This window comes from Diprion similis, chromosome 6, assembly GCF_021155765.1.
Source record: "Diprion similis isolate iyDipSimi1 chromosome 6, iyDipSimi1.1, whole genome shotgun sequence".
NCBI lineage: Eukaryota > Metazoa > Arthropoda > Insecta > Hymenoptera > Diprionidae > Diprion > Diprion similis.
This window is the reverse complement of record NC_060110.1, coordinates 22,810,044-22,834,994: the sequence shown is the minus strand read 5'-3', so window position 1 is coordinate 22,834,994 and position 24,951 is coordinate 22,810,044. Positions and strand designations below refer to the sequence as shown.

The following is a 24,951-nucleotide window of genomic DNA, read 5'->3' as shown; positions in this document are numbered from 1 at the left end:
GCTGCTGAATCGATTCGCTATACTGAATTTTCCAAATTTGGTTTCAGATTCGTGATCAGCGATTCCAAAAACCCTTCGAAACAATTTTTTCTCCGGATTCGATGCAATTTAAAATTTTCCATTTTTTTTTAAACTTTTTTACAGACATAATAATATCCGTCATCTTGAATGTTTAAAATCCGATGTCAGATTCGTAATCAGTGGCCCCAAAAATTAATATTTTACGTTTTACACGTACATATGTGTGCAGAGTTGTAAAATTCTCGGGAATAAATTATTCCTTCAATTTTCATAGTTTTTATCAATCAATTTCTTTCTAACAATAATATAATAATTTACGTGATATCGCAATAACCTAGTATTATACTATCAGAAATAAGAAAAAACCTGAAAGAAACATATTGAAAACTGCTCTAAATATACAAAAAACGTATACAAAATGCAAGTTTTGTATCGCAAAAACAATCCGTGAGTTTGAACGATGATAAAAGTTTTCCGTGTTGGAGTCCTCAAAGGCAATTAGATGAAAAAATCTGCATTGCTGGAGCAGACTGGACGGCTGATTGTTGTCGAGTAGAAATTCGCGCTTTTGCTGCTGCATAATGCTGGATCCTGATAATGGGCGCTTGCAGCCGTCACCGTGTAATTTCCCTCAGCGGACGTAATTTAACTGCAACTTTCGCGGAGCAACACTCTGTGCCAGAGCTTTTCGCCTGGACTAGAGTCTGGTTTCATTTATTCGTTGGATCCGGTGAAGCCGTTAATTTTTGCATCCCATTTCCGAGGCGACGATAAGCTTGCAGACACGGTTGATCCGAAAGTGTCGAGCTTTCTATCGGTCTAACTGTGCAAGGATCAGACGGTTAAGAGCCGCTCAGTTTTCACTTATGGGCCTGCAGATGGACGGGTCGGGGTGTTTCAAATTAAACTTGACCGTCCGGCGCTCACGGCGATTAGTCATCCGGTCAAGAGCGACGGAAGGATCGAGTTAAGCCGGCGAGATACGGTGGGAAAAACCGTCTGCGATCCCGGAGGGAATTAGAAACGCGATATTTCACCCTCTGGGTATCATGTCGTCGGGTCTAATCGTTTTCTAATTCATCCGTAAAAGCGGATTGAAATTTTCGCCCTCTTCTTCACTCGCGCGATAATCTGGTCCAGAGCATTTCCATTCATCACTAGCCATCGGAATCATTGAAAACGACCATGAGTCATGGGTCAAACAATTGAGCGAAAACTAGTTTCCTTGGATCGGAGTCCGGAAGCTTTTCTCCAACGGCAAGGTGACTTTTTAGTCTGGTCCAGCTCTTCCTTGACGAAAACACTTGTTCACCACCGAGTATTCCGGACTTCCAGTCAGCGAGGCGTCTCCACCTTTGTGGCCGTGGTTCATGCTCTTCGGGTTGAACGCGGAACGGCGTGAAGCTGGCTGCGGTGAACCGTGGTGTACATGGGTCTTGTATCAACGGGTATGGGGCAAGGCCTGCCAAAGCGAACAGCCCAACGGTATGGCACAGTTGCCAATAATGAGGACAAAGACGAATGACAATGGAACAAAAGGCGCCACCCCGCAATCAAAGACAACGCGGCCTGTTGCCAGCGGAAATTACAACAGCGACGAAGCGACGAGGCACAACTCGCGCCTTGTCTTTTGTAGTTACGTGTACCGCGTTACTCGGTACTTATGACATTATACTCTTGGAGAAATTTTCACTCCGCAATACCGAGCGTCGAAAAGACAGACATTTCTCTTCGTAATTTTACCCCAGTCATAACAGAACGTGGAAAAACGTGTTTCATCCTCTTTTACGACGACACCTGCGACGCTTGTCTGGGCTTCGTAACGCGTTGCGGAATATCGGTGGCTTCTCATGCTCTGCAGTTTCTTTTTCAAATGGGCCAATTTCACCCCCGAAGTTCTGTCGACATTTTCGATATTTATCATCGGTTGACTTGAAGGTTTTTTCCAGATTTTTAAACTACGGTATTTCCGGGACTTTTTTTTTTACAAAGCGCGTGAATCGCAGAGCGAGAAATCGGCGAATCGTCAAAATGACGGGATTGAAATACTCTGGAATAATTCACCCGCAAAGTTTCTCGAAAAACAGGAAACATGCAAAATTGCGAGGAGAGAGTGGCCCAGGTGGTGAAAAAGGCTCGATAATTTACAGAAAAGCTCAAATGGTTGACAGCGTGACGGATTGACGGGGTGGTTTGAAATGAGTACCAAGTGCTCGAACGCTGTTTCAAAAAATTCTTGATATCAATATTGGAAAATACATCACAAACACGTATAACGTAGAGGACCGCTTGAAATGCTCTGTTTGTGTCATCCGATTCGTCCTCTCTTTCCACTTCCGTGAAAAACGCTACACAGTTTAATATTCTATTTCCAAGTGAATTTGCATTTCAACTTCGACTGCAGGACAGAAGTTCGTTAGAATTACACTTTTTGTCGAGGAGTCAGAGGAATTATTGAACTGGATGGATGAAATATTTAATACTCCAAGCAGCGAATGTTCCCAGCAATATACTCCCTTTGAACTGCGATATTGCAATTCTGGTCTTGCTCTACATCCACTGTCCGCACGATGGGGAAAACGGAGTGACTAAATATGTACAAAGGAGGAAAAATTAGCGTAAGAATTCGACGATTCTAACATCAATTTCATCGAAATTACATAACACAAGCAATAAAACTTTTGTGTTAACGATAATTATAAAATCGTATTTAATACTACGAAAAGAGACCCAAGTAACTTGGATAATTCAGATGATTCTGAGAGAACCGAGAAGCACAAAAATGGCTTCCCGTACATTCTCCCTGGTTCAGCAATAATTCCCGAAAGTTATCCCGGGTGTTCGACGGCGCGTTCCATCTCTCGCCGTCAAGTAAAGCAAGTAACAAGTAACAGACTCCTTCCGTGTGGTTGGATTCAAATTTCGAACATGGCTCTCCCGAGGCCTCATTTTAATGCCGATTTGAATAAAATTTGAATACGCCTGGGGGCTCCTATTAAATGATCATCCCTACGGGCTGACGATTTCCTGCGGGAGCAACGTTTCCGCGTAGGGCGGAAGCTGGCATCTTGATCGCCACGTCGCTCCCCGAGGACGAAAGGCGATGACGAAAACAGGACGCATCTCCGGCTCTTTTTGCGCGTCTCTTCCTGTTCGACAGGATTCGCGTCCCGGGTCGAAAGGCCCGAGGACGCCCGAGGGACGCCAGGGAAGCCGAGGCCGCGTCAATAACAGGACAAACTCGTGCTGAACCGGTTCGAAAGTCCAGAGTCTACGCCGTCGTTTAACAGTTCATAAAAGTGGTAATCCCGCTGTCCCCTCGACGGGGGTTAATGGAATTTTAAAAATGGCCGGCGCGCCGATTCGTCCGTTGCTCACCTGCGGGGCCGAGGAAAATTTACGAGCCGAAATAATTGGAAAGTAAATAAATTACAGGCATTAGCCTTAAAAGTTTTCCTTCTCAGCCCTGCAATGCGGAGAGAGATTGGAGAACCTGACGTTCCACGTCTATGCCACAGGTTTTTATAATGTTTGCTTTCACGCGGGTAGATTGTTGACAGTAAAAGCAACAACGGTAACTTGAATAAGTTAAACAAAAACAAAACAAAAAAAAAAAAAATCCATTCAACTTTGATATTAAATAACTTTACTACTATTTTTGAAAAGTTTTTCTTCCTGGTTTTCGGTTTTTTTTACATTAGTTTTTTTTATCTAACGTTTGTTAATTTTGTTATTTGTTACATCAGTAATTGTTCGTTAATGTAGACCGTGATTTTTGTAATTATTATTGACAAGTTTTCAAGAATCGAAAAAACAGTTTTTAGATAAATAAAATGAAGAGAGAATCTTGTTGAAGTTTATAGAACCGTTGTTCGAAGTGAATTCAACGCCGTAACAAAGACTCATTAAACGTTATTACTGTCACGTGCGAAGTAGGTATTATAATGCCAGGGATGATAACGAGCTGTTATATGGGAATATCACACGGCAAAGTATGCCGAGTATATTCTTCGAGACACAAATGCCGAAACCGAGCTTTGATTAAATTGCGCTAATGAGACTAACGAACGTATATATACATACACTAGGAACAGTGGGAAGTGCGAAGGCTGGGGATTTTATCGAGAGATAAAAAGAGAAAAAGAGAAGAGAGAGAAATATTTTTGTGCGAAAATTGATGAACATTATAATGTTGGAAACATAATTAGGTTAGGGCTGCACGCGCGGTTGCCGGGGTTAATCAAGAATAACTTTAATGTCGATTGTTCGTGAAGCTTCGAGGCTGGGGAGCGTAATATAACGAATTAAATTTGTATATAACGAATGAAAGCCACAAGGCTCGTTGAAATTATTCAAAATTTGATTGAATGCACGAAGTAGAAACTGGAGGTAGAAGACGAAGAGGATGTGGAGGGGAAGGAGAGGGGGGGAGGGGGAGGTTACCGAGCCGTTAACAAAATTCCTCGTCGTATTTACCATAATGTAATCAACCCCTTGTCAATTAATACAACTCTAAATAACCTCGAAAGGGTACCGCTTTAATTATCACCGTCAGAGAGGTAAGGGAGGAATGAAGGGTGGGAGGGAGGGAGGGAGGGAGGGGAAATTAATTCGTTCCGAAGTTAATTCCCCAAATAGTGAATACCGCTGACCGACAATCCTTCGTATAATATCTCGCTGTGTATATCCATCTCCACAATACTCGACTATTCAGATGATTATACTCGAATCGGTCTATCTTCATCTCTCCGGAGCTTGACGTTGAATCGATTATCTCCAGCTTTCAGTTAAATTACACGGATTATAATATCCACTCACGTTTATGAAGCGCGGTGCGATTCGATAGACTAGAGGAAAATTTTCACCGAACGTTTCGAGACGTATCTCGTATACCAAATGTGAAAAGTAATTATTTTCTGCCAGGAAACGCGGCTCTTTCGTTCAAGAAAACGTCACCCCTGATCGTTGAGGGTTGAAGAGACTTGCGAAACTTTTAATTTCGGTCGCTGAGACACCATCGTACGGATTTTAACTCCCGGAGGTTACGTACGACGAATTCTTTTTCTTTGCCGTGTAAATAAACTCGCCTCGCAACAAGGATCCGAGGGGATGGAGATTGCAGCGGGGTCTAATCGGGGGAAAGAGCAATCAGTCCGGTACCAGAGAACGTCGACACATCGAGCAGATCAAGAATTCGTCGAATGGCCGGTCCGCAAACACGTACAGAGCTTGATTCCACAGACTGTAACATGCATCGGTTATACAATCCCTGACGTGTTGCGAAGCTTCTAGTCGAGGGAAGTTGTTTGATCCTGAAATAGAGCAGACGGCTTTGCGCGAGCTCCGTGAATTCAGATGCGGCCAATCAGCGGAGGCCGAAACGCGGCTTCTTTGACTCCCGGAATTTCCCATTTCCCATTTCCCATTTCCCATTTCCCATTTACCCGCTTCGATTTCGGATTGAACTTCTTCTGCAGCCCGATTTTCGTCTCTCGAAATTTAATTCCATCACAGTCAAAACTGACCATGAAATATTTCTGACAAAAAACGCAACGTTTTTATTCTTACACAGAGCGAGATGCGGTTCGCAAAATTGCTAACCAACGGTTATTTACGCGTTGAATTTTCAATCCTCCACTTCGGCACCCCGCAGCTCAATGCTCGGCGGTTATTTTTCAATCAATGAAACCAACTCCGGTGTTTTTCATCACCGCAGACGCATCCACCGATTGATAAATCCACGCTCCGTGCCCACTGGGTAGAACCTGACCATTGACCATGCTACGCGGTGATGCGTTTCCGCTGCAGCTCTTTTATTCTTTTCTCTTTTTTTTTTTTTTTTTGTTTTTATTTTTCATTCTATTTTTTTTTCCACTTCGTTTTTCTCTCTTTCTTTTTTTATTTCGCACAATGTTTCCGCGACGTTCAGTTGCATCAACGCAAAACTGTGGTCATCGTCGTTGAAAATTCAACAAATTTTCATACATTTAACTAACACCCGATCGGACCGTGTTTTGAACAGAAAATATCACAAAACTTTGCATTTATTGGTCGTTTATATGATTAGGTTATATTAGATCAGGTTTCGAGCATAAAAATTGCACGTTGTCTTGAGTCATAAGCCTGTTCACAGTACCTATGAATCATATGAAGGAGTGGAAAATGCAATTGTCGTAAGTCAGTTTGACCTAATTTTTTAGGACAAAGAAATTTGAATTTGAGATTACTACTAATTCTGTCCTCAGGAAACTTATATTATTTTGTTTTATTTCATATTTGAACAACAGTTAAGAATTACCGAATTACCCTAAAGCATTGAGCTTACATTGAATACCACAAATGATATCGATAAGCCAAAATGAATCACTATAACGATAAAGTCCTAAACGACTTACACCTGCACTTGCAATCTCAATCCCTCGTATCGATTGAGAATTTGCAGGTACAAACATGTAAAAAAAAAAAAAACAAAAAAAACAAAAACAAATAAAGAATCCACAGACATACACACACAGACATCGGGAATAAAAGCTGTGTGCAAGCGGTTATAAACGGGGTGTTGAATTTCGGTAAAGTATACTCGCGATAAAACCCTCGCCGGAGAATGGTTATGGAGTTGAAATTTAGATTGTAGGGCGAAGGTTTAGGTGGGGAGCTGAGTTATCATCGTTTGAAGATAAATCTAAACGGGATAAGCTTGTGTATGAAACGTGTGAGAGAAAAAGCTGTGCTACGAGCTTTCACATTCGTAATAATAATAATATATATAGTATACGTATCGTGGGTGGGTGAAGGGCAAGGTCGGAGGGGAGGGGGTTTATACGTGCCTGGTGTGACGAAAAGTATGACGCCGAGAACCAGAGCTTGTGCCACCATTTCGAAGAGCCAACGAAAGCTCCAGTTCCCCCGAAGCTGACAGCGTCTCTTGATATTATCATCGGCATCTCGTTGGTCTTCGGTTGTCAGACGCCGCTGACGGTAATCGGCAGATGCTCCCAGCCTCACTTTTCCAGGGATCACGTTGTCCTCATCCTGTCGCTCCTTGTACCGACGTCTGCATGATCCTAGACACGTCGGCTGGCCCGAAGATAGACTCGGATTTTTCGGCAATTCCGTCCTGCTGCAAGGAAGAAAAGGATAATACCGTTCAGACCGATTCCAAAACACAGATCTATCAAATACAGTCACATTTTGGGTACTGGGACCAAACGGTGAAATTTCATTTAATGTAATTTAATTTCTTGTCATGGGTTATTTTTTTTTTTTTTTTGCCTTGGGTTGCTTTTTGGTTCGTGAGTGATTTGTGAAAATTTATTTTTTCATGGGTTGTTTTTACACTAGTAATTAAGGTCGGTCGCCAGATTTTTTTGTCGATCGTTTTTCAAACGAATGTAATGAGACAAGCTCTACTTCCGTTCGGTTGCAAATACGTTCCTTTATCGATAACGGAGCTTGAAAAATTCTAGACAAAATTTTTACGCTGAAATTCCATTTGAAAGCAATCTAACATTAATGCGATCAAAAATGAATTTTTGTCTAACACAATATCAACGACAATTAAAATATCAGTCACATATGAAAAGCATTTCGATTTGAAAAATGAATGATATCAAGATTAAAAAAAACTTTGGCTACTTGACAAAAAACGAAGGATCGTTAATTACGATATATAGGTATCAAAGTGACCAAGACGAACAGGAATCCAAGCTAAACTTGGATCTTTGAACGGTTTTCCGAAATCATTTGCGCTCTCAATTTAATCGAATATATTTATTCCCCAATTTTCTCACGTTCAAAATGACCACTCTCTACAATTTGTATTATACTTTGTATTATATATGCGTTGTTATCACGCGAATCGCCGGGGCTTTCTCAGTACGAACGCAACACAAAAGAACATCCATATGAAAGCGATGATGATCGTCGATCGGATAAAGACCGGTGATTTATGGAGGAGCCCGGACGGCACAGCCCTTGGCTCGAAATTACAACGCTCAGGTAAGTATACACCGATAAATTAACCCCCGACTTCGCATTCGGAAAGAAAAGAGCACGTCGGTTGTGCAGTTCATTCAAACTGCATCTCGATCATTTTTTCTCGCGTTATTTTTTGGAATGATGATAAATTTACGATAGATTTAAAAATTTTCTCACGTTTCTATACTACCGAATAAATCGATTCAACTTTTTCACCTCTTCGTCACTTGCTTTTTACCGCATTTATTATCTCACCTGTCCTTCTCCCTGCATCCTCGAGCATATTCGTCGTTTTTGCGGCCGTCATTTACTAGCAGATTAGGCGAAGGTGTTCGCCGGTCGCAGGATTTTTGGGACAGCCGTCGCCGGAGTTCCGTGGCTTTTGGCCCTCCTCCGACCCCCATTCCCCCGCTCCCATAGTATCTGCGGATAAAAATGATGCGGATTTTCAAAATTGAAGGAAAACTAGAAACGCTCTTGCGATGAAGAAGGAAAAGCAATCAACGAATCAAGGAAAATCAACGCTTGCGCAAATTTCTTCCCGCATTGTATATAAATTTAAAACTTATATTTTTAACCCTTCTGAAACAGTGTCTTTAAGAAACTTTGGCGGGTATCTTATCGCTGAACTTTCGAAAGCGTGGATTTATTATACACGACCAAGAATCGTCTTTTCGTAGGCTGCCACTGAAAATAGGGGTGAAATAAATGAAGATGGCAAAACTCACCCCCGCTGTTCCGCCACCACTACCTCTGCCGCCTCGTCAACCCCCGGCACCGACGTAAGTCGCTCTGTTCAGTGCCTGATCCGCACCGCGTTTCCAGAATAATTCAAGAGTCGCCTTGATTTTGGGGAGCCAAAAGCATCACCTGCAATACAATGGCAAAAATTAAGATTTTCAGAGAGGCCTTGTGAGCACAGCATCGCCTCTAGATTACTGCCGAGAAGTAAAGGCGACAAGAAAAAAGAAAGTGTTGAGGAAAGTAATTTTCTGTTCGTCGATTCCTTTATTTTATCCATCCGTATATGATACGGATTTGATCCGACCGAACGAGATCGTGATTAACACCTCAATTTGGCGAAGGGATAAAATCCCTAACGAGCAGTATTCTACATCGTATCTGCATGACCTGTCGAAGGTAATAGACAAAATGTAAAGAAATTTCGTTTAGGCACGAAGAAGTACAGAATGAAAAGCCATGAAATATTGAAATGTAATGAAATGACGATTAAGCTAATTTTCTACTTTCGTTAAAGTACTGATAATTTCCTTGAACGCGATCTATGCAGTAGAGAATTTCATGCATCGCTTATAATCGAAGATTTTTAAACAAGATAAAATAACTTTCTCCCAGATACTTGGAATTGAATTAAGCTCGCTACGATGGCATCAATATATCCGGTACGATTCCGCCCGTCACTCTCTGAAGCAATAAAAAATTTCCCCCAATTTCTCGCAGCATCGATACAACTGATTGACAGTATCCGGAGTGAAGTTATCGCGTCAACGAAGTTATAAACATGTAATTCGTTTCCTCATCCATGCAGAAAAGATCTAAAGAACTATAAATACATTATATCCCCGGAAAATGTCTTATCTGAATGCAAGAGAAAAAATCCTCGCAACTAAAAATCCCACTGACACAAAAAACTCTAAAATTTCATCCCCCATAAACTCTATGCTGGGTAAAAAAAGGGAAGAATTCACGAGATTTGGTGCGGGAGAGGAACCGGCCATTTTGTTGATACAATTTACCCCCGTCCTGCAGGATCCACACCGTCGACGGGACAACGACGTGCCAGGGCTTAAACCGAGTCCCAACCGAATATCCCACCGGCTCGGTGCTAATAACCGGGTAACAGGGAGACGAGCTATGACAGGTGGTGTCATAGCGTCAGCCAGAGCTGAGATAGCGGGGTGCAATTGCCCGGACGACGTGCGTGTCACGGTAGCATCCCTCCCCCTTCATCCCCCGTCTTCGATCAGCCACGTAGTCGCGGTCCATGTATTCTACGCCCCCTTTTACCCCTGCGTGGCATATATCGGCGAACAAGGCACAATCTATCCGGACAGATTTGCTCGGAACGTGATCAATTATTAAAAAGAGAGTTTAGGGTCGGAGGGGGGACGAAGGAAAAAAAAGAAACAAGGAACAACAACGCAACGAAAAAAAAATGGATGATTTGGTTGTTTTTTTTTTTTTTTTGTTTTTCGACCAATTTTTTGGTCATTCTTGGTTTATAATTGAAAATATATCGTTTATCCAAGCTTGGAGCTTAATTAGGCTCTTTTATTAAATGTTTCGGTCACACCTTTTTGGCAACAAAAATTTTGGCCTGAATTTTGGTACTCAGGGTTTTTTGGGTTACACAAAATAACGAAGATAATTTTAATGAAACTGTGGTAAGGCTAGGACATGGAAATTTTTTTGGTAGGACGACATTGAGCGTCCCACTCTGACTGAAAGGGGGTTAAACCTTAAAATAAAATTTCATGCTATTGGTGGACGGTAAATTTTTGAAAAATAAGAACAACGGAGTCTAGGGAGGTGCTCTGATTTATTTTGGACGCTTTTGCGAATCCGCGACTCTTCTATAACTGCGAAATTTGAGTACTGGATTACGTGCCAGCATCGGCGACGCTAGTGAGAAACCTCCTCTGGCCATCTCTGGTCTTGAGATTTCTGCTCCTGCCATTGTTAGTCTCTCGATCGAATGATAAATTGCACGGAAAGCTTGCAAATAGCCTTTGCATATCGAATCTGTGGAAAGTGCATAGAAGAATGAGCCGTGATCTATACTGCAGCGGGATGAGCTGATCGATATTGAAGCGATGCGGAAGAATTGGCGATCTTGCAGATATTCCTTCTTTGTTGTATTATATATATTATTCCAAGCGTCGGAGAAAACGATCTACTTATTACAATAAAAATTGCTCTAACTTTTCTTGCATTTGACAGTATAAAATCCAGTATAAACACTTTTTTTTGCCTACCAGTTGTAAGAAATCCAGAATTAAAAATTCGTACAAAATTCTCTAATCGGTCTAGTTTTTCGATGAAGAGATAGAAAACTGTCTTACGTAGGTATAAAAATAATCAACTGAAATAATCGTCAAACAAATAAGCAGTTTCTATGTGTCAAGAGATACTTTGAATTCCATCCCAAACGATATGTAAAAAGATTTGACGTACAACATTCTATTACGAATGTCTAGGGGGCGTGAAAAATTCGGACAAAGATTTTGACGGTTTTTTTATACCGAAAACCGGAATAACCGTTAATGATGTTAGCCACGACAGGGCAGCGTGGGCTAGCTAATTAGTCATAGTTTGAAGGCTGCACATCCCGGCCGGTGACGTCATTTGTTGGGATACCTCACGGGGATCGAAGGGGTGCGTCCATCACTCAACGTATTGACGGGTATCCCACCCCCGGTTATTTGGCTCGATCCATGGCGTTGTTGCGTGGGCGAGTGCTGCTGGATAAAGGGTGAAGAAGCGTGGGTGAGTCGGTCGGTTTATTAGTTGTGGAGGAGAAAAATTGCTGCGGAAAAACTCCGGAGCGTCGCAGCCATCCAGGAATCCAGGAATCCAGGCATCCGGTCTCTCGGAGTTTAGGCCGCCTACGAATAATATCGGAAACCGAAAACAAGGGATGATTTCCAGGATGTTCGGCGTTGAGAATTCTCCCGGGATTGCGAGAAACAGGAGAAATTGGCGGAGGCGGAAATCGTTCTCACTGAGAAGCCGCGTCGTGTGAAGAGATTTGAAAAATCTCTGGCGTAATGGAGGACGGGAAGCTCCGTGTAAGGAGGGGATTACTATGCAAACTGGGCAATTTTTTTCTCAAGGGCCGTTGGTATGCAACACGTGACGTTCCATCCAGCCGGGCGCTTAAATGTAACGTGAATCACGCGCTCCAGTCGAGAAGCTGCAGGCGCGAGGGAAATTCGGAGGGAACGAACCAGAAACGGGAGAAAAATCTCCGACGAACTAATTGCAACGGTGTTGCAGCCTGACGACTGAATTATACTTAATACCCAGCCGCGTTTTTCCCCTCCGATTTTAACTCTGCGAGTTTCATACCGTTCGTCGGAATTGCAAACGCACGATTGCAGAATTCACTGCGCAGCGGCCGATTTATTAAACAGGAATTTTATGGAACGCACATCCTGACCCCTGACCTTCCCGCGATACTCGGTTGCAGGTAGGTTACCAGACACTCTCTGGACTAGCAACAACTGTTTGAATAAATAAAGACAGTGAAATACGGAGGGTCGGTTTAGCCCGAATACTACCGCCAAATTTTTTTCCAAGTGAAAAAAAATATTTCTATGCGAATTTAGGAAGAGTCGGTATCACCTGCGACGCGTCTACGTGTCGTACTTTTCAGGATTTCGTCTCAGGATCTAATTACTCGGAAGAAAAATTTGCTGGTTACCAGTTAATTCCTCTTCCTGCGTTTCGAATTTCAGTGACGTACTAAAAAATTTAACAAGAAAATATTCATAAAAATTCGCGGTTTTTAGTTTCGCCTTGTCATTTTTTATCTTATTTTGGGCTACGTTTTGGCCTGACTTGGAGTCCGTTTGTCATTGTCAACGACAAGTAGCGAAGGTTTCTCGTCGCTTCGGTAATTTCCTATGTCGGTGGAGAAAATTCTTTTTCTTTTTCCACGATCCAGATTTTGGGAATGACAATGCGCAGACAGAGGTGGCGGGTGTAACGCAGGCTAGGATGCGGAGTGAAAGAAAAGAAAAAAATTATTTTAGGGTGCGCGGAGAGAAGCCGCTGGGCGCTTTCGTCGAAGTTGATTTAAATCAAAGTTGCCGTAAACTTGGAATAAAATCATAATTTGAACGAAGCTTTCAGACCGGCCAAGAACCTCGGTAAACTTTTTTAATTTCATCCCAACTAGACAAAGTTTGTATTATATATATATATATGTATATATATATATATATATATATTCATATTCCAGCGAGCTAATGAATTCGATGTGCAGGCAGCCAGGCCAGGTATTATAATTAAGGCGTACCGAGAAGTTGAACCTCTAACCGTCGATCGTTTTGTTCCGAAACCCTACTTACAAATATTATAACCTACCCTGAGTACAACCGAAGCTAAAAGTAGGAAAAATAGGAAAATCTCTACACCAACAGGTACAAGGATAAGCTGATAGAAGCCGAGAAGTTGAACGTCGTTGACCAATCGAGTAGAATAAATCTCTCCTGCAGACTCGTCAGTGAAAACAGAAACAAGCCATCGCATCCCTCCGGAGTAGAAAGGGTCCGATTCGAGGCGTGACATTTTACGGTGGGTGAAAATTTATAACCTCGATTAAACGGTCGAGATATCTTTCATTGTCGGGCGGCGTTTGCAAAACACGCTCCGAGCTCTCGAGAGTAGATTGTCGAAGCTGCGTGTTGCGGGGTAAAAAGAGGGTGAGATTTGGAAAATAAAAACAGAAAGAGGAGGGAGCCAAGTCCCGATGCTATCTCGGAGTGGCCGGTTCGGATGGACAGTAGACGAATCGCGGAAAGATCATTTTTTCCTCACGATGAGGTGATTGCACCCTTTCCTCGTGCCTCTCTCGTCCCTCCCGGTCCGCTATCGATCAGGGGATCTTAACTGCGTCCTGCGCCAAAAGCCTACAAGATCCTGGAACACGAGTGGCCAGCCAATCCGCCGGAGAGGTGATAAAAAAATTCAAACCCTCTCCGAAATCAGGCGTCGCTTCGCGCCGATCGCGATTGACGTTGGAAGAATTTAGAACGGATGCAATCACCAAGGACTTACCAGTTTGTTCGAAAGGACGAAGAAGAAAATGGTTTAGAACCCAACGCGCAGCCAGAGTTAGCAAATACGTCACCCTAAACACCGACACATACAGTATGACACACATGAGGGAGGATATAAATTTACTCGGAAAAAAACGGCAGAAGGGAGGAAAGCAATAATGTTTCCCGATACAGGGTCGGCAAAAAGAACAAGACAGTTTCTGTCTCCTGAACATGATAACGCGGCACAACGAAGTTGGCTGCACGAAAGCTCGTCCCAGGATCACATCGAGTATAAACGCAGCGGTTGCAGAAGTAGCGACTATTTCCGTGCCGGAAATTGTATTTCAGGATCAGAATTCGCGTATAGAAATAGGCGGGGTGGCAGAAGCACGGCTGTCATTCGACGCACGGAGACGTCGGGACGGAAGGAGGAGAAACGGTCCTGTCCGTCGCTGGTTGGGTGCGTTTATTCCTCCGTCTTCTCGCGAGCTTCAAAGATATTTTCACCGCCGGTTATTGCGAAACAGGAGCAATTTTCCTCGTCCATTCGGCCGAAGTACGAAGTCGAAGCGCTCAACGTGCACTCTTTTCGCTTCCGGCATCGCTCATTCGATTCACTAGATGAACTCTTTGGCAAAGATTGAGTTGAGCTTTCGTCGAAGCGAAGAGAGAGAGAGAGAGAAAGAGAGAGAAAGGGATCAATTATGTACAGACAGAAAACGATGTTGCATTTTTCTCCGGCATAGTGTAACACGTTATCCTTGAACAGGATGCTTTTGTATAGAGTTCTTTTGTACAGCACGTCGTTCAAGTCGATTTTTCTCCATTTCCGGAAAACGGCACGAAGATGAAAAGTTCGGTGCATGTCCTTGTTTGTCCTGGTCTACTATACACGGTGTCCTGGATGGGAGAAGGACTCACAGAACCGGACGGGAGTGTAAAGCAGGGTTACATCGGCTCGGAGTAGCTGTCCTCGTAAAATGTGGAGGAACTCCATTCACCGCGGCTTTTCCTCTTGGAGGTTGCATCCCGAGGCACTCACACTAGTTTCGGAACAACTCGAGCATTATCTCGAGCGAAGTTGGCTCCGCAGGACACAATGGGGAGACATATGGGAACCCGTGTGTACCCCTTCATATTTACTTGCTTTACATAGATAAACTCGAAATTATTAGACGTCGCAGGTTAGTTAGGCATCCATTTGTCTCCACAATGGTACGTTATAGAGGCTCCACCCATTACCACTTTCGTCAACTGAATCTGAACTGAATAATGCAGTCGAACAAACCGCTGAATTCGAGCACAGCTCTGCTGCACTGCAAACGTTCATGCATATGCTCAAATTTCCCTAACGAACTGTTTGCCAAAAGACAGATGCAAGCTTCTGTCGTACAAATCCTATTTAAGGGACTTCGGTCATTTATTGACTTCGCGGATTATAAGAATTTGGTGACTGCAGTAAATTGAGCGAATTTGAGGCAGATATGTTAACAATAAGATAATTGACTTTACCGGAATTTAATGAAAACGATTTTTAGTTGTCCAGGTTGAAAGTTCGAAACTAAATAACACGCGAGACATTTAGATACCGAATTTTGTACTCGAGTATCGCGAGCATCGTTCCACCGTACGAAATAACTTGGACGAAGTTGCATTGCAGGGAAAAAGATTAAAGAAGCTGAAGAAGAACGGCAGGGAAAAGGATTATATGAAATTGTATTGTTGAATTCATCGTTGATACTTGGGGTTGGATAGTTTCGTGGAACCCTCTTACCGTCCCGAGTTAAGGAGTAGAGCGAGTCAGGTTAAACTGTAATAAAGCTCGCTACCGGATTTCCGAACTTTCCCAAGCACCTCCGGTTCGATCTTATTCTCTAATTACGGGGCAGATCGATCGATGAAAACGGTTTTTATTTCGCTCATCTGCCCCACCTGAAACTTTCGACAATTATACCCTAAGAGGATTTCCCTTAACTGCTTCACTTCCTTATACCGTCCATGCAAATGTAATTTTCCTCAAGTGTATATATATACATATATAGGCAATACATATGTACCTATATAATATATATATATTCCAAAAGAATTCGAGTAATCAGTTATACTTGCATACATTTGCTATGCATCGACTATGATGAAAAATATGCAAAATTTTCAGAAGTCAAGTGAGAGAAGAACTTGATGATAAAACAGGTCGGTCATTTTGGCTGAAATTCGCAAAGAGAACAAGTGACTATAGACATGAAGTTTTAAGGTAATCTGGTCGATCCGAAATACGAGGCTTGAATTTCGCTCGAAAAGAGGCGCGAAAATGGCCGAGTAATTCCAGAGAAAAAGTTATGCATAAAATCTAGTAAACTTCATTATTCACAAGGTTGTATGACATTAATTTTGACCTTTGTTTCTTGTATTCCTCGCCATCTTCCATCGCGTTTTATCCAAGTCGAGTAAGAACATTTGTGCTAATTTAGGTATTTGAAGTTAGAATTTTTCTTCCTTTTCCATTTTCCCTCATTGTTTTCCACATAGCAAACCGGCGAGAGAAAAAGCAATAAAACTGAGAAGCACTCCCTAATTAAATTTACCCTCATTAGAGTCCATGCTTTTTTTAATTATTTCCATTCTTCACCAAACCTAGCGCGACTCTTCAGACACACGAACGCGGCAATAGTGTATAAAAGTAAAAACTCGACGCGCGATATATCCGAACCTACCTAAGTTGTTGAAATTTTTCGAATTTGTACCCCGAGTGGCAAGTGCACATCAGTTCGCATTTCCATCGGAGCTGCAGCAATTACTGCACGAGAAAGTGGGCGAAGCGAGCTGCTGGTGAACGCAGAGCAAACAGAACTTGGAGAACAGATTGTCCACTTGACCTCTCCTCGACGCAGAATGCCCGGAGGAATAATGCAAACTTTGAAGACGTGCCTCTTCTGTCTTCCTCTTCGTCGAGAATACCGAGACAGATGCATCCGCGCTGTTTAAGCACTCGAACTTGTTACACGCCCGTCCACAAGTCCCAGTGTGTCCAAGACGAGGAGGAGGGAGGGGGGTGGAAAACTTGAGACGCTTTTGTGCGCCTTTAAAGCTCGCCACTTTGTCCGCCTCTTTGCTCACGGGCACGAGACTCTGCCGACCCTGACACGCGGCGAACGTTGCTGTCGAGCTTGGCTTCCGGAACCGGAAATTCATCGGAGGCGGCACTCGAGTCAGCCGATATTTGCATACGGCGCACATACGTGGTTCGGGTAACGGGTTCACAGGTGGAAATTTGCGATCGAGGACGCGGGTTGGAAAACTCGGCTTTGCGCACTGCCGCGTCACGTGCCCTGAAGAATTTGTAGCGAGGAAGAGTATCGATGAGAACCGTTGCCTCGCAGAATGATGGAACTGTTTGCTGAAGCAATATTTATCGTTCACTCTCTTCGTTTTACAAGATTTCGTTTCATACACTTTTCAACCGAATTATCCACGGCAGTGGATCCACAAGCAATTGAGCAAACATATTCCCGTTCCTAGAACGGGATCGAGTCTTGACTCTCGTCTTATCGCTCCTATCGATCCGGATGATTTTCCCTTCCTCACAAGTCAGGGTTCCTGCTGTTGATTCAGTTTCACGATTGAAATACCACGGGATGTTATATATTTGTCCAGGCAATTGTTGCCGCTGCGGACATGTTCGGTTGAATCGAATTCTTCACAGTCTGTCTGCAGAGATGGGTTCAGAGTTGCTCACACTGAAAAGTGAGTGAGTGAAAAATTCAGCCGGAAGAACCCGCGAAACGGCCAATGATGAGGGCTGAATGAAGATTCCGGGGAAGTTCGAGGTGGAACCCAATTGAGAGGATCGCTGGTTCGCGTGTCCGCGGGTCGTCCTGGTGGTTTGGGTCGCTGGGAGGTCTGCAGGATCCCAGCGAAATCAGGTATTCTCCAGGCGCGGGCCACGCCCGGAATAGATTTTGGCCCTCGGTGAAAACCCATTGAACATGCCGGAGGATCTTTGGTCTGCGGAGACGTGACGTTTGCGAAGGGAATCATTTGACCGGCTCGTTAATCAGCCGTTTACGCGACTCGCCTCGAATTCCTTTAATATTTGCTCACCGACCCGGAGTCGAAGCGAGGTCTGAGTGACGGAATGATCGACGGCCGCGCCAACTCTCGGGGTGCTTATTCGGCCTCGGGGCGTTTCCTTTGGAGATCAATTTCAGATATAGTTGCGGGGATTAGTGACGGGGTTGACGCCAGGCGATGTATTATAACCCCCGCGGGTGGCGAGCGACGTTCGGATCGGAAACGCCGCGACGCCACGCCGTTGACGTGGGTGAATTTTCAACGATTCTCACGGCGTTTTGCAACTTCCAGAGGAAATCGCCCTCTCGATCACTTTTCTCGCCGACGGACGTAGGAAAGAAGAGAAACTTCAACCCTGACACGCGTAAGCGAGAGGGTTAATCATTCCGGAGAAAAGCTCTCCTCGAGATTCTCAAATCCGAACACAAAGTGGTTCGAACCGTATTACGTAGACCCTCCAGTTATTTTCAAAAGTGGAAACATTATACCTACGATGAACTGGATCGACACGAAACTTGCTTAGTAGGCATACCTATACAGCTGCTATGAAACTCTTCGCCGAGTGGTTAACCGTTCTTCAAGTCGGGTATAAACTTGGCGAGAAGTTCTTTGCTACTGCAGCTTGAAGTCGTGTGAAATCTAAAGTCAAGTCGGGTCAAGTCATTCGAAGTTAGCTGAAGTTATCAGGCTTCAACTAAATCTATTTTAAGTTATGCGATGAAGGTGACTCGTCAGTATGAATTATCTAAAGCCGCACGTCTTTTAGAGTCGACAAAACGATCGTTTCGAAAAAACCTGGTAAAGTTGTCTGGAGTATTTCACTCTCAAGATCTACTTCCAAATAGAATTTTTTGCTTTCGAAATGAAGTGCAGGTTGGACGGTATTATATTTGACTGGCATTATCCTGGAACGGTGACGAGTTCAGGGATCAAGGATTGTTGTCGGAACACAGCGAGTGCAAACCAGGACAATGATGACGTCGTAAAGTATGAGTTAACGTGAGGCGTCGTCAGGCAGGTAGATGAACACGTATAAGGTACCAGAGGAATATCCACACCTCTGGAGTAACGTACTGGGACAAGTTTTGTGCTCGTAAGAGTTAACGACAGCATCCGTTACCGGAATAATCAACAACAATACAATATCGTATATACCTGCTGGAGAACGAGGACTGGAGTAGTTGCATATTCCAGGATTTGCAGGGTGGAACTTGAGTCTGATTACTGGGACCACGCGACTCTCTTATTCCGCAGCGAACGCGATCACGGCTATATACCCGGGGCTATAATTTCACAATCCATATTTCATCGGTCGCGGTGCGGGAAATCACGACTCTAGTAAGCAGTACCTTCGAGTGAACCAGCGACGGGAATTGCACGGTACCGAAAGCTTAAGACCCTCGTTCTTGTTGCACCGGAGTCGTGTTTCAGGTGTAGACTTTGAATGAACGAGGAGATAATCTGAGAGCGGAGGATCGGAGGTCGACTTGACTCGAGAAAATTGCGGTCAACGACGCGTGAGGCAGAGACGGGGTGCCATGGCGAATGAAACCGTCGGCATCGGAACGAGGACGAGCAACCTCGGGTGTTGGCTTACCCCAGCCCATTAGTTCTCATTCCGTAAGTTCAGGGCAACACCCTATTTTTATCGAAGCTATTATCGAGTTAGCGGAAAAGTAATTTGCAAAATATGGGTACACTTTGGTCCTCAGCAGCCGAGAAAAGATATTGGCTTTGAAAAACGGATTTTTTCCTTTGATCCTTCCCATCCTTCCTTCTCGTTCCACCGCAATTCGACGCAAGTGCAAAGTAACAGCGCGACACAAAGCGGGGGACCCGAAGCCCGGGAAAGGAAGAGAGGAAAGGATGGAAAAAAGAGAGATAAGCTCACTGTAGGCAGTGGAAAACGAAATGCGTCTCTGGAAAAACCGCGACTCATCATGTGTTTCGAGTTAAGTCTGGGCTGGTTCACCGACAATTTCAAATGAGTAATTACTAACGATAAACAATTTCAACATCTCTTTTTGAACGATCCCTTTCTACATATATTTGTTTAGGAAACCTGACCAAATTTTGGACGACTTTACTACAGAGATTTAACTCTTCCACTTTACGACAATATTTTCAAGTGCCTATAGAGCGAAGTGACGTTGTAATTTGAAAATTCGTGCGGAAGCATGTAGCGAACGAGGTATCAGAGGAGAGGAGATGCCTCCGTTCGTTTGATAAGGGAAAATGGTGTTTAATGGAAACTGAAAATTAAATCAAGTCCGTAGGTCTTTCCAAGCTTGTGGGGAACATAAATAAAAACGGGCTCTAGACTTCATTGCTCTCTCAACTTTGAGTTTCCTGCAAGCCCTTGATGTCTACGTGAGGTTAATAAATATGTATTATCAATATATCCGTTGCATATGTATGCCGCCTGGGAATATTTCTTCTTTGGTGTTAATGCCCAACCGAGGTAGAATGGGAGGTGGAAAATTTTTAGCCGTCAAAGTTAGCATAAATTTCACTCCTCCACGCAAGTGGACGCTGGACAACCGGAAACTGAATACCGAATGACCTCAACAGAACGAGGGGCTTGAGTCGTGCTGAAGTGACCGACAGAAGTCGGGACTGCAAGAGGGTGTGACCTACTCAACAACTGCAATCCTAATCCGCTGATGGTACTGAGTGCCATTATAAATTCATAGATAATACTAGTTCTGCTAATCCAGTGTGAATCTACTGCATGCAACTACGAAGAGGGTGGAAGTGAAGTTCAACGATCCTTTTATTGGATTGCCAGCAAATACTCGTTTTTGAGAAACCAATTTTCTGCCACAATTTTGCAGATCAGTAGTCTATGGAATTAAATGAAATAAATTGGTCATTCGTCGATCAGTGATGCCGAAGCTCGACTGTACTTCACCTCGAAAAAAGTCAGGATTTTCTTTTCTCGCGTCTCGCTATTGACGGGTAGCCAATTCGCAAATTATGCTTTTTGAGGTAACTGCGCGGGGCTTGTAAACTCCCCGTTCTTTTGCGCAACCCAACCAAATCTAGGATGAGATCTGCCATGCGGTGCAACGTGCTGCACCAGCATGCACCAGCATGAGGATTGGATCACGCCTGGAGCATCACGCGGCCTTATTTACGCCGAGGGAACACGTTTGATGAGGGAAATTCGGGGAGGGGGGAAGAGAAAAAAATCAAGTGTGAATATCGTAATCGGCAACAAACCTGCAGCTATTATCTTGTTCTTGGAAAGTTGTCCGGACCTCGTTTCCGGTTGGGTGTGGTTTCTTACCGCGGGTGGGGCTACGATCAGCGATCAGGATTAAGGAGTTTGGATTTGGTTAGGCTCGGGAGGGTTCCGGGAGGGATCCGGGGACTGGGATGTATGGAACAGGGACAAGGGAACACCTAAGCGAGGTCCTGCCTTCGCTAGGACATTTTTTTCCTAGGTTATTTCAGCTTCCGTTTGCGCTCACTCTTCCACTTCAGTATATTTACCGGGTACAGATTCTTTCGACTATTTAAGCGTACTATTTCGCGTTCTTTTTATTTTTAATGACATAGTTTTTGAAGTCCCGAATCACAGAACGAAGCAAAGAAAAGACACGGAATGACTTTTAGTTCGAAAAACTCGACGATATTTTCTTATGTGTAACGTTTTTCTTTGCCGTCACTTTTATGAAACTAAATCTGAGCGCGTTGCTTTTACTTTCGCTCTCGATGCACCGTGTATTGACTTTGAATCTAGCTTCTATCAGCACGAATGACACAATTTTCTAATGCAGCACATTCTTCACTCGACAGTTTCTGAGTTTTAATATCGTTTCACAGTCAAGTTACCACTGCATTTATTGCTATTGACAGATGTTTGTAGACCCTGTCGACGAATGTTCAATGAGATTGAAATGAAAACACTAAACGCCCAACTATTCCCAGGTACAGAAAAATCACTTACGAATAGGGAGAATTACTGGATTGTTTTTTCAACTCAAATCAGAACATTTCTAACAATATCTTTCACTGCGACACGTACAATACAAAACTGCAAGATCGAGATTGTATTCCAACGAGTCGTTTCCACCCCCAATAAATTCACTACACCACCTTGCCAATGAATAATAGTAAAATGACCCCACGACACAACGTATCCGTTTTCACTTCGTCCTCTAGTTTTGATCTCACTTATTTTTTCACCAGTATTTTCTGCGTGTTGACGACACGGTCTGCGGATTAGGGCGTAGAATGATATGCGCCTGCAGGACGATGAAACGTCGAGGCAATCCGACACTGTGAGATGAAACGCGAGCCTCTCGGCGGTCCGGATCGCGGATATTTTCCCCGTCACTATCGGTGCAGGAAAAAACGTGACAACGATTTTCGTAAGGCCGGGCCCGCTTTTCTCGGAGCAGTGCGCGGCGCCATGACAGTTTAGGGGTTGCTGCCGCTGGCGGTGGTGCTGCCGGTGCTGCCGCCGTTCCCCGACACCCCAACACCCCCGAAGACCCACAGCCCCACCAACGAAATATTGATCGGACAGAAGGGCGGCAGCCAGGAGCGTACCGAGTGCGAAAGAGGGCCCCGGCTAAAAATCCTCATCCCGGATACTCGGGGGTGAAGAATCTCAGGGTCGCGATTTCGCCCCGCGAATCGATCCCACGAAACGAGGGCGAAGGGCTGATTTGGATCGACTTTCCCGCCCTGGATCGGGGAGAAATGGTCGTGCAGTGGGTCTCGTTTGACGTCGCGATAAATCAAACCACGCGACATGGGAAATGAGTTTTGAATGCAGATTGTCCGGCGGGTAGGCGGGACTGGAGTCCCGAATTTACATCGGCGTTGAATGACTCTATGAATCTAAAACGTCACTGGTGGTCCGGTCCAGCGTGGTTTGAACGGCGATCGCTAGACGAAACGTCGCGGAATTTTTCCGCGGAAAATCGACGGCCCTGCCGCAATCTCTACCCAGTGACCCAAGAAGCCTGGATCGTTCACCGCGCCGAAAAGCTTCCCCGAGAAAAAGAGAGGGGATCCTTGCTAACTCCATTTTCAATGTAGGAGTAGAAAGGGTGGCTGAAACAAGTCGAATCGGGAGAAACTGGACTCGAGGACATCGTCGAAGCTTCGGACGTTTCACGAGCCGATCGGAAGGATCATCGGCCGAGTTGGAGAAGGATTGAAAAATCGCGGAGGCGGAAACGGACGTCGGTCGGTTACTTTTATCATGAACCTTCGGCACGTAGCCGCGTTGAGCCCGAGCTTAATGCTGTGATTTAACTCACCCAGGACGTGCCTTGTATCTTGGGGTAGCGGCGGTTCAACCTCGTGGTGTACCTGAAACAAAAGAGGTGAAACTTTATTAGTCTGAGAAACATTTGTATCGTGAGATCCGACGGATCGTTTAGGTACAGGAGGACTCTGATGGCCCAAAATTGAGGGAGTGTATTGAATTTCGGGAAGAAGTTGCGCGTTAATTAAGACGGGAGAGTTGAGGCAAAGGAGTCACGCCCCTTTACAAGCACGCAGAATCCTTCATTAGCAAAATTTGGCCAACGGTGTAACGAGTCGAATTTTCGTTCGCAGAGACGTGTACTTAACGATATGATATTCATACAGAGCTGAAGGTTTTCTCCACAGTATCAGAGAAGGAAAAAGACTCCTTTGCAAAAAATTTCTCTCAACAAGAAGCGGCGGGCAAAAAATATCCTGCAATTGCACCGGGTGACTGTGACACGCGTTTAAAAGATTGGATGTGCCATTGAGGGTGCTGTAAAATGGGGGAAAGACTTTAACAGCAATTGTCGAGATTACGTTCCTCCCTGGCTGTATACGTATATGTATAACGTATATACACGTCTAGCTAGACACGTTTGGTGAGAAGGAGGGAGAGTGAATCGGAGAGAGAAGGGAGAATACGTGAGCTTGCGGAGCTTGATGCGTCCGTGACAACCTTCAGCGGGTATCGTTTCGTCGATGTACTCGAAGGGAAGTTCGGTTGTATGTTCTGAGCGAATTTACAAGGTCAGCTAATTCAAGGCAAACCGTTTCGGAGAAGTAATTTTAACTCAAGTCTGAGAGGGTTTAAGACGCTGTAAACTATAAACCGAGACGCCGAGATGCCTGATTTTCGGCAAAAGCTTCCGAAGCGCGATAAATTCGTTCTGTGTATTTTCCGAAAGTAGCTAAGCCCGAAGGTAATCTGGGTAAAAAATTTAATCACACGAAAATGCTCATGCACATGTGTTCAATAGTAATTGACACAGACTGGACTCATTCTTCAATTCATTCTTCCAGTCAGCACCGAATGACAGTCGGTAGAATGACGAGAGCAATGCGACTACCTAGAATTCTCTCCTCTCCGTTTCATCGCAAGGAAAAATCGGATTCTCCATTGGCTAGACGCGGCTTGAAACTGCACCTCGGGATTTAAGATCTCACCACCGGGTTGGCGTGAAGTGCAGTAAGTAATCGAGTTTAGCTTCTCTCCTACGGAAGTGGGTACAAATTTTCACACCCAAGATCCCCATCCGAGTTAGGTACCAGCGGTAAAAAGCAGGATGAAAAATCGACTATTTTCCCTCTTTCTCAATCCATTTCCTGCATCGCGTTGCGTCGTACTTTTCTCAGTGTTACTAAATTCGAAATCACGTGCTTGCGCAGAGTTCTCCTGCAAGGAACATGTCTCCCATTTCCTCCCCCTCTCCACCCGTTTTTCCCCCATACAAACGCATTTTCATCTCAACAGAGACACAACACGCTGTTCCGTGTTCCATTTCAGTACCCGAACGACAATGCTCTCTGGCAAAGAAACCACGGTCGATATACTTGTCACGGACGGGTTATGTTACGTCGAGTCGTTCACTGGGAGCCGGGAAACGGGGCGAAGAGGGGCGGGAAGGGGAGGGGGAGGAGGAGGATCGCGATCCTTACCCCTTGGCACCGTTCCTTAGGCCATGTGGAGGCGGTGCTTCGACCGCCTCGATTTGAGTATCGGCTTTACTCAAGACGAGCGAGCTGCTGCAGCATCCAAAGCGCGTTCGCTTGGGACGGAAATCTGGATTGGGATGCAGGAACGATGCGCGTGCAGGAAGTCGAATAGGCG

General features: G+C 44.4%; 1 protein-coding gene across 8 annotated transcripts in view; it reads right to left on the bottom strand.

Moving 5' to 3' along the window:
• LOC124406708 (protein turtle-like) overlaps positions 1 to 24,951 on the bottom strand; it is a 113,225-nt gene that overhangs the window by 29,291 nt on the left and 58,983 nt on the right. For 7 of the 8 annotated variants that reach the window (XM_046882234.1, XM_046882236.1, XM_046882238.1 and 4 more), the window contains 4 exons: positions 23,132 to 23,183; positions 8,727 to 8,868; positions 8,254 to 8,421; positions 6,849 to 7,141 (listed from right to left, as the gene is read on the bottom strand). In XM_046882234.1, coding sequence (XP_046738190.1) covers positions 6,849 to 7,141; positions 8,254 to 8,402 — 442 coding nt within the window. In that variant the 5' untranslated portion in view covers positions 8,403 to 8,421; positions 8,727 to 8,868; positions 23,132 to 23,183. Of the gene's footprint in view, positions 1 to 6,848; positions 7,142 to 8,253; positions 8,422 to 8,726; positions 8,869 to 21,077; positions 21,745 to 23,131; positions 23,184 to 24,951 lie in introns of those variants that run through there. The other variant, XM_046882235.1, reaches the window with a different exon arrangement.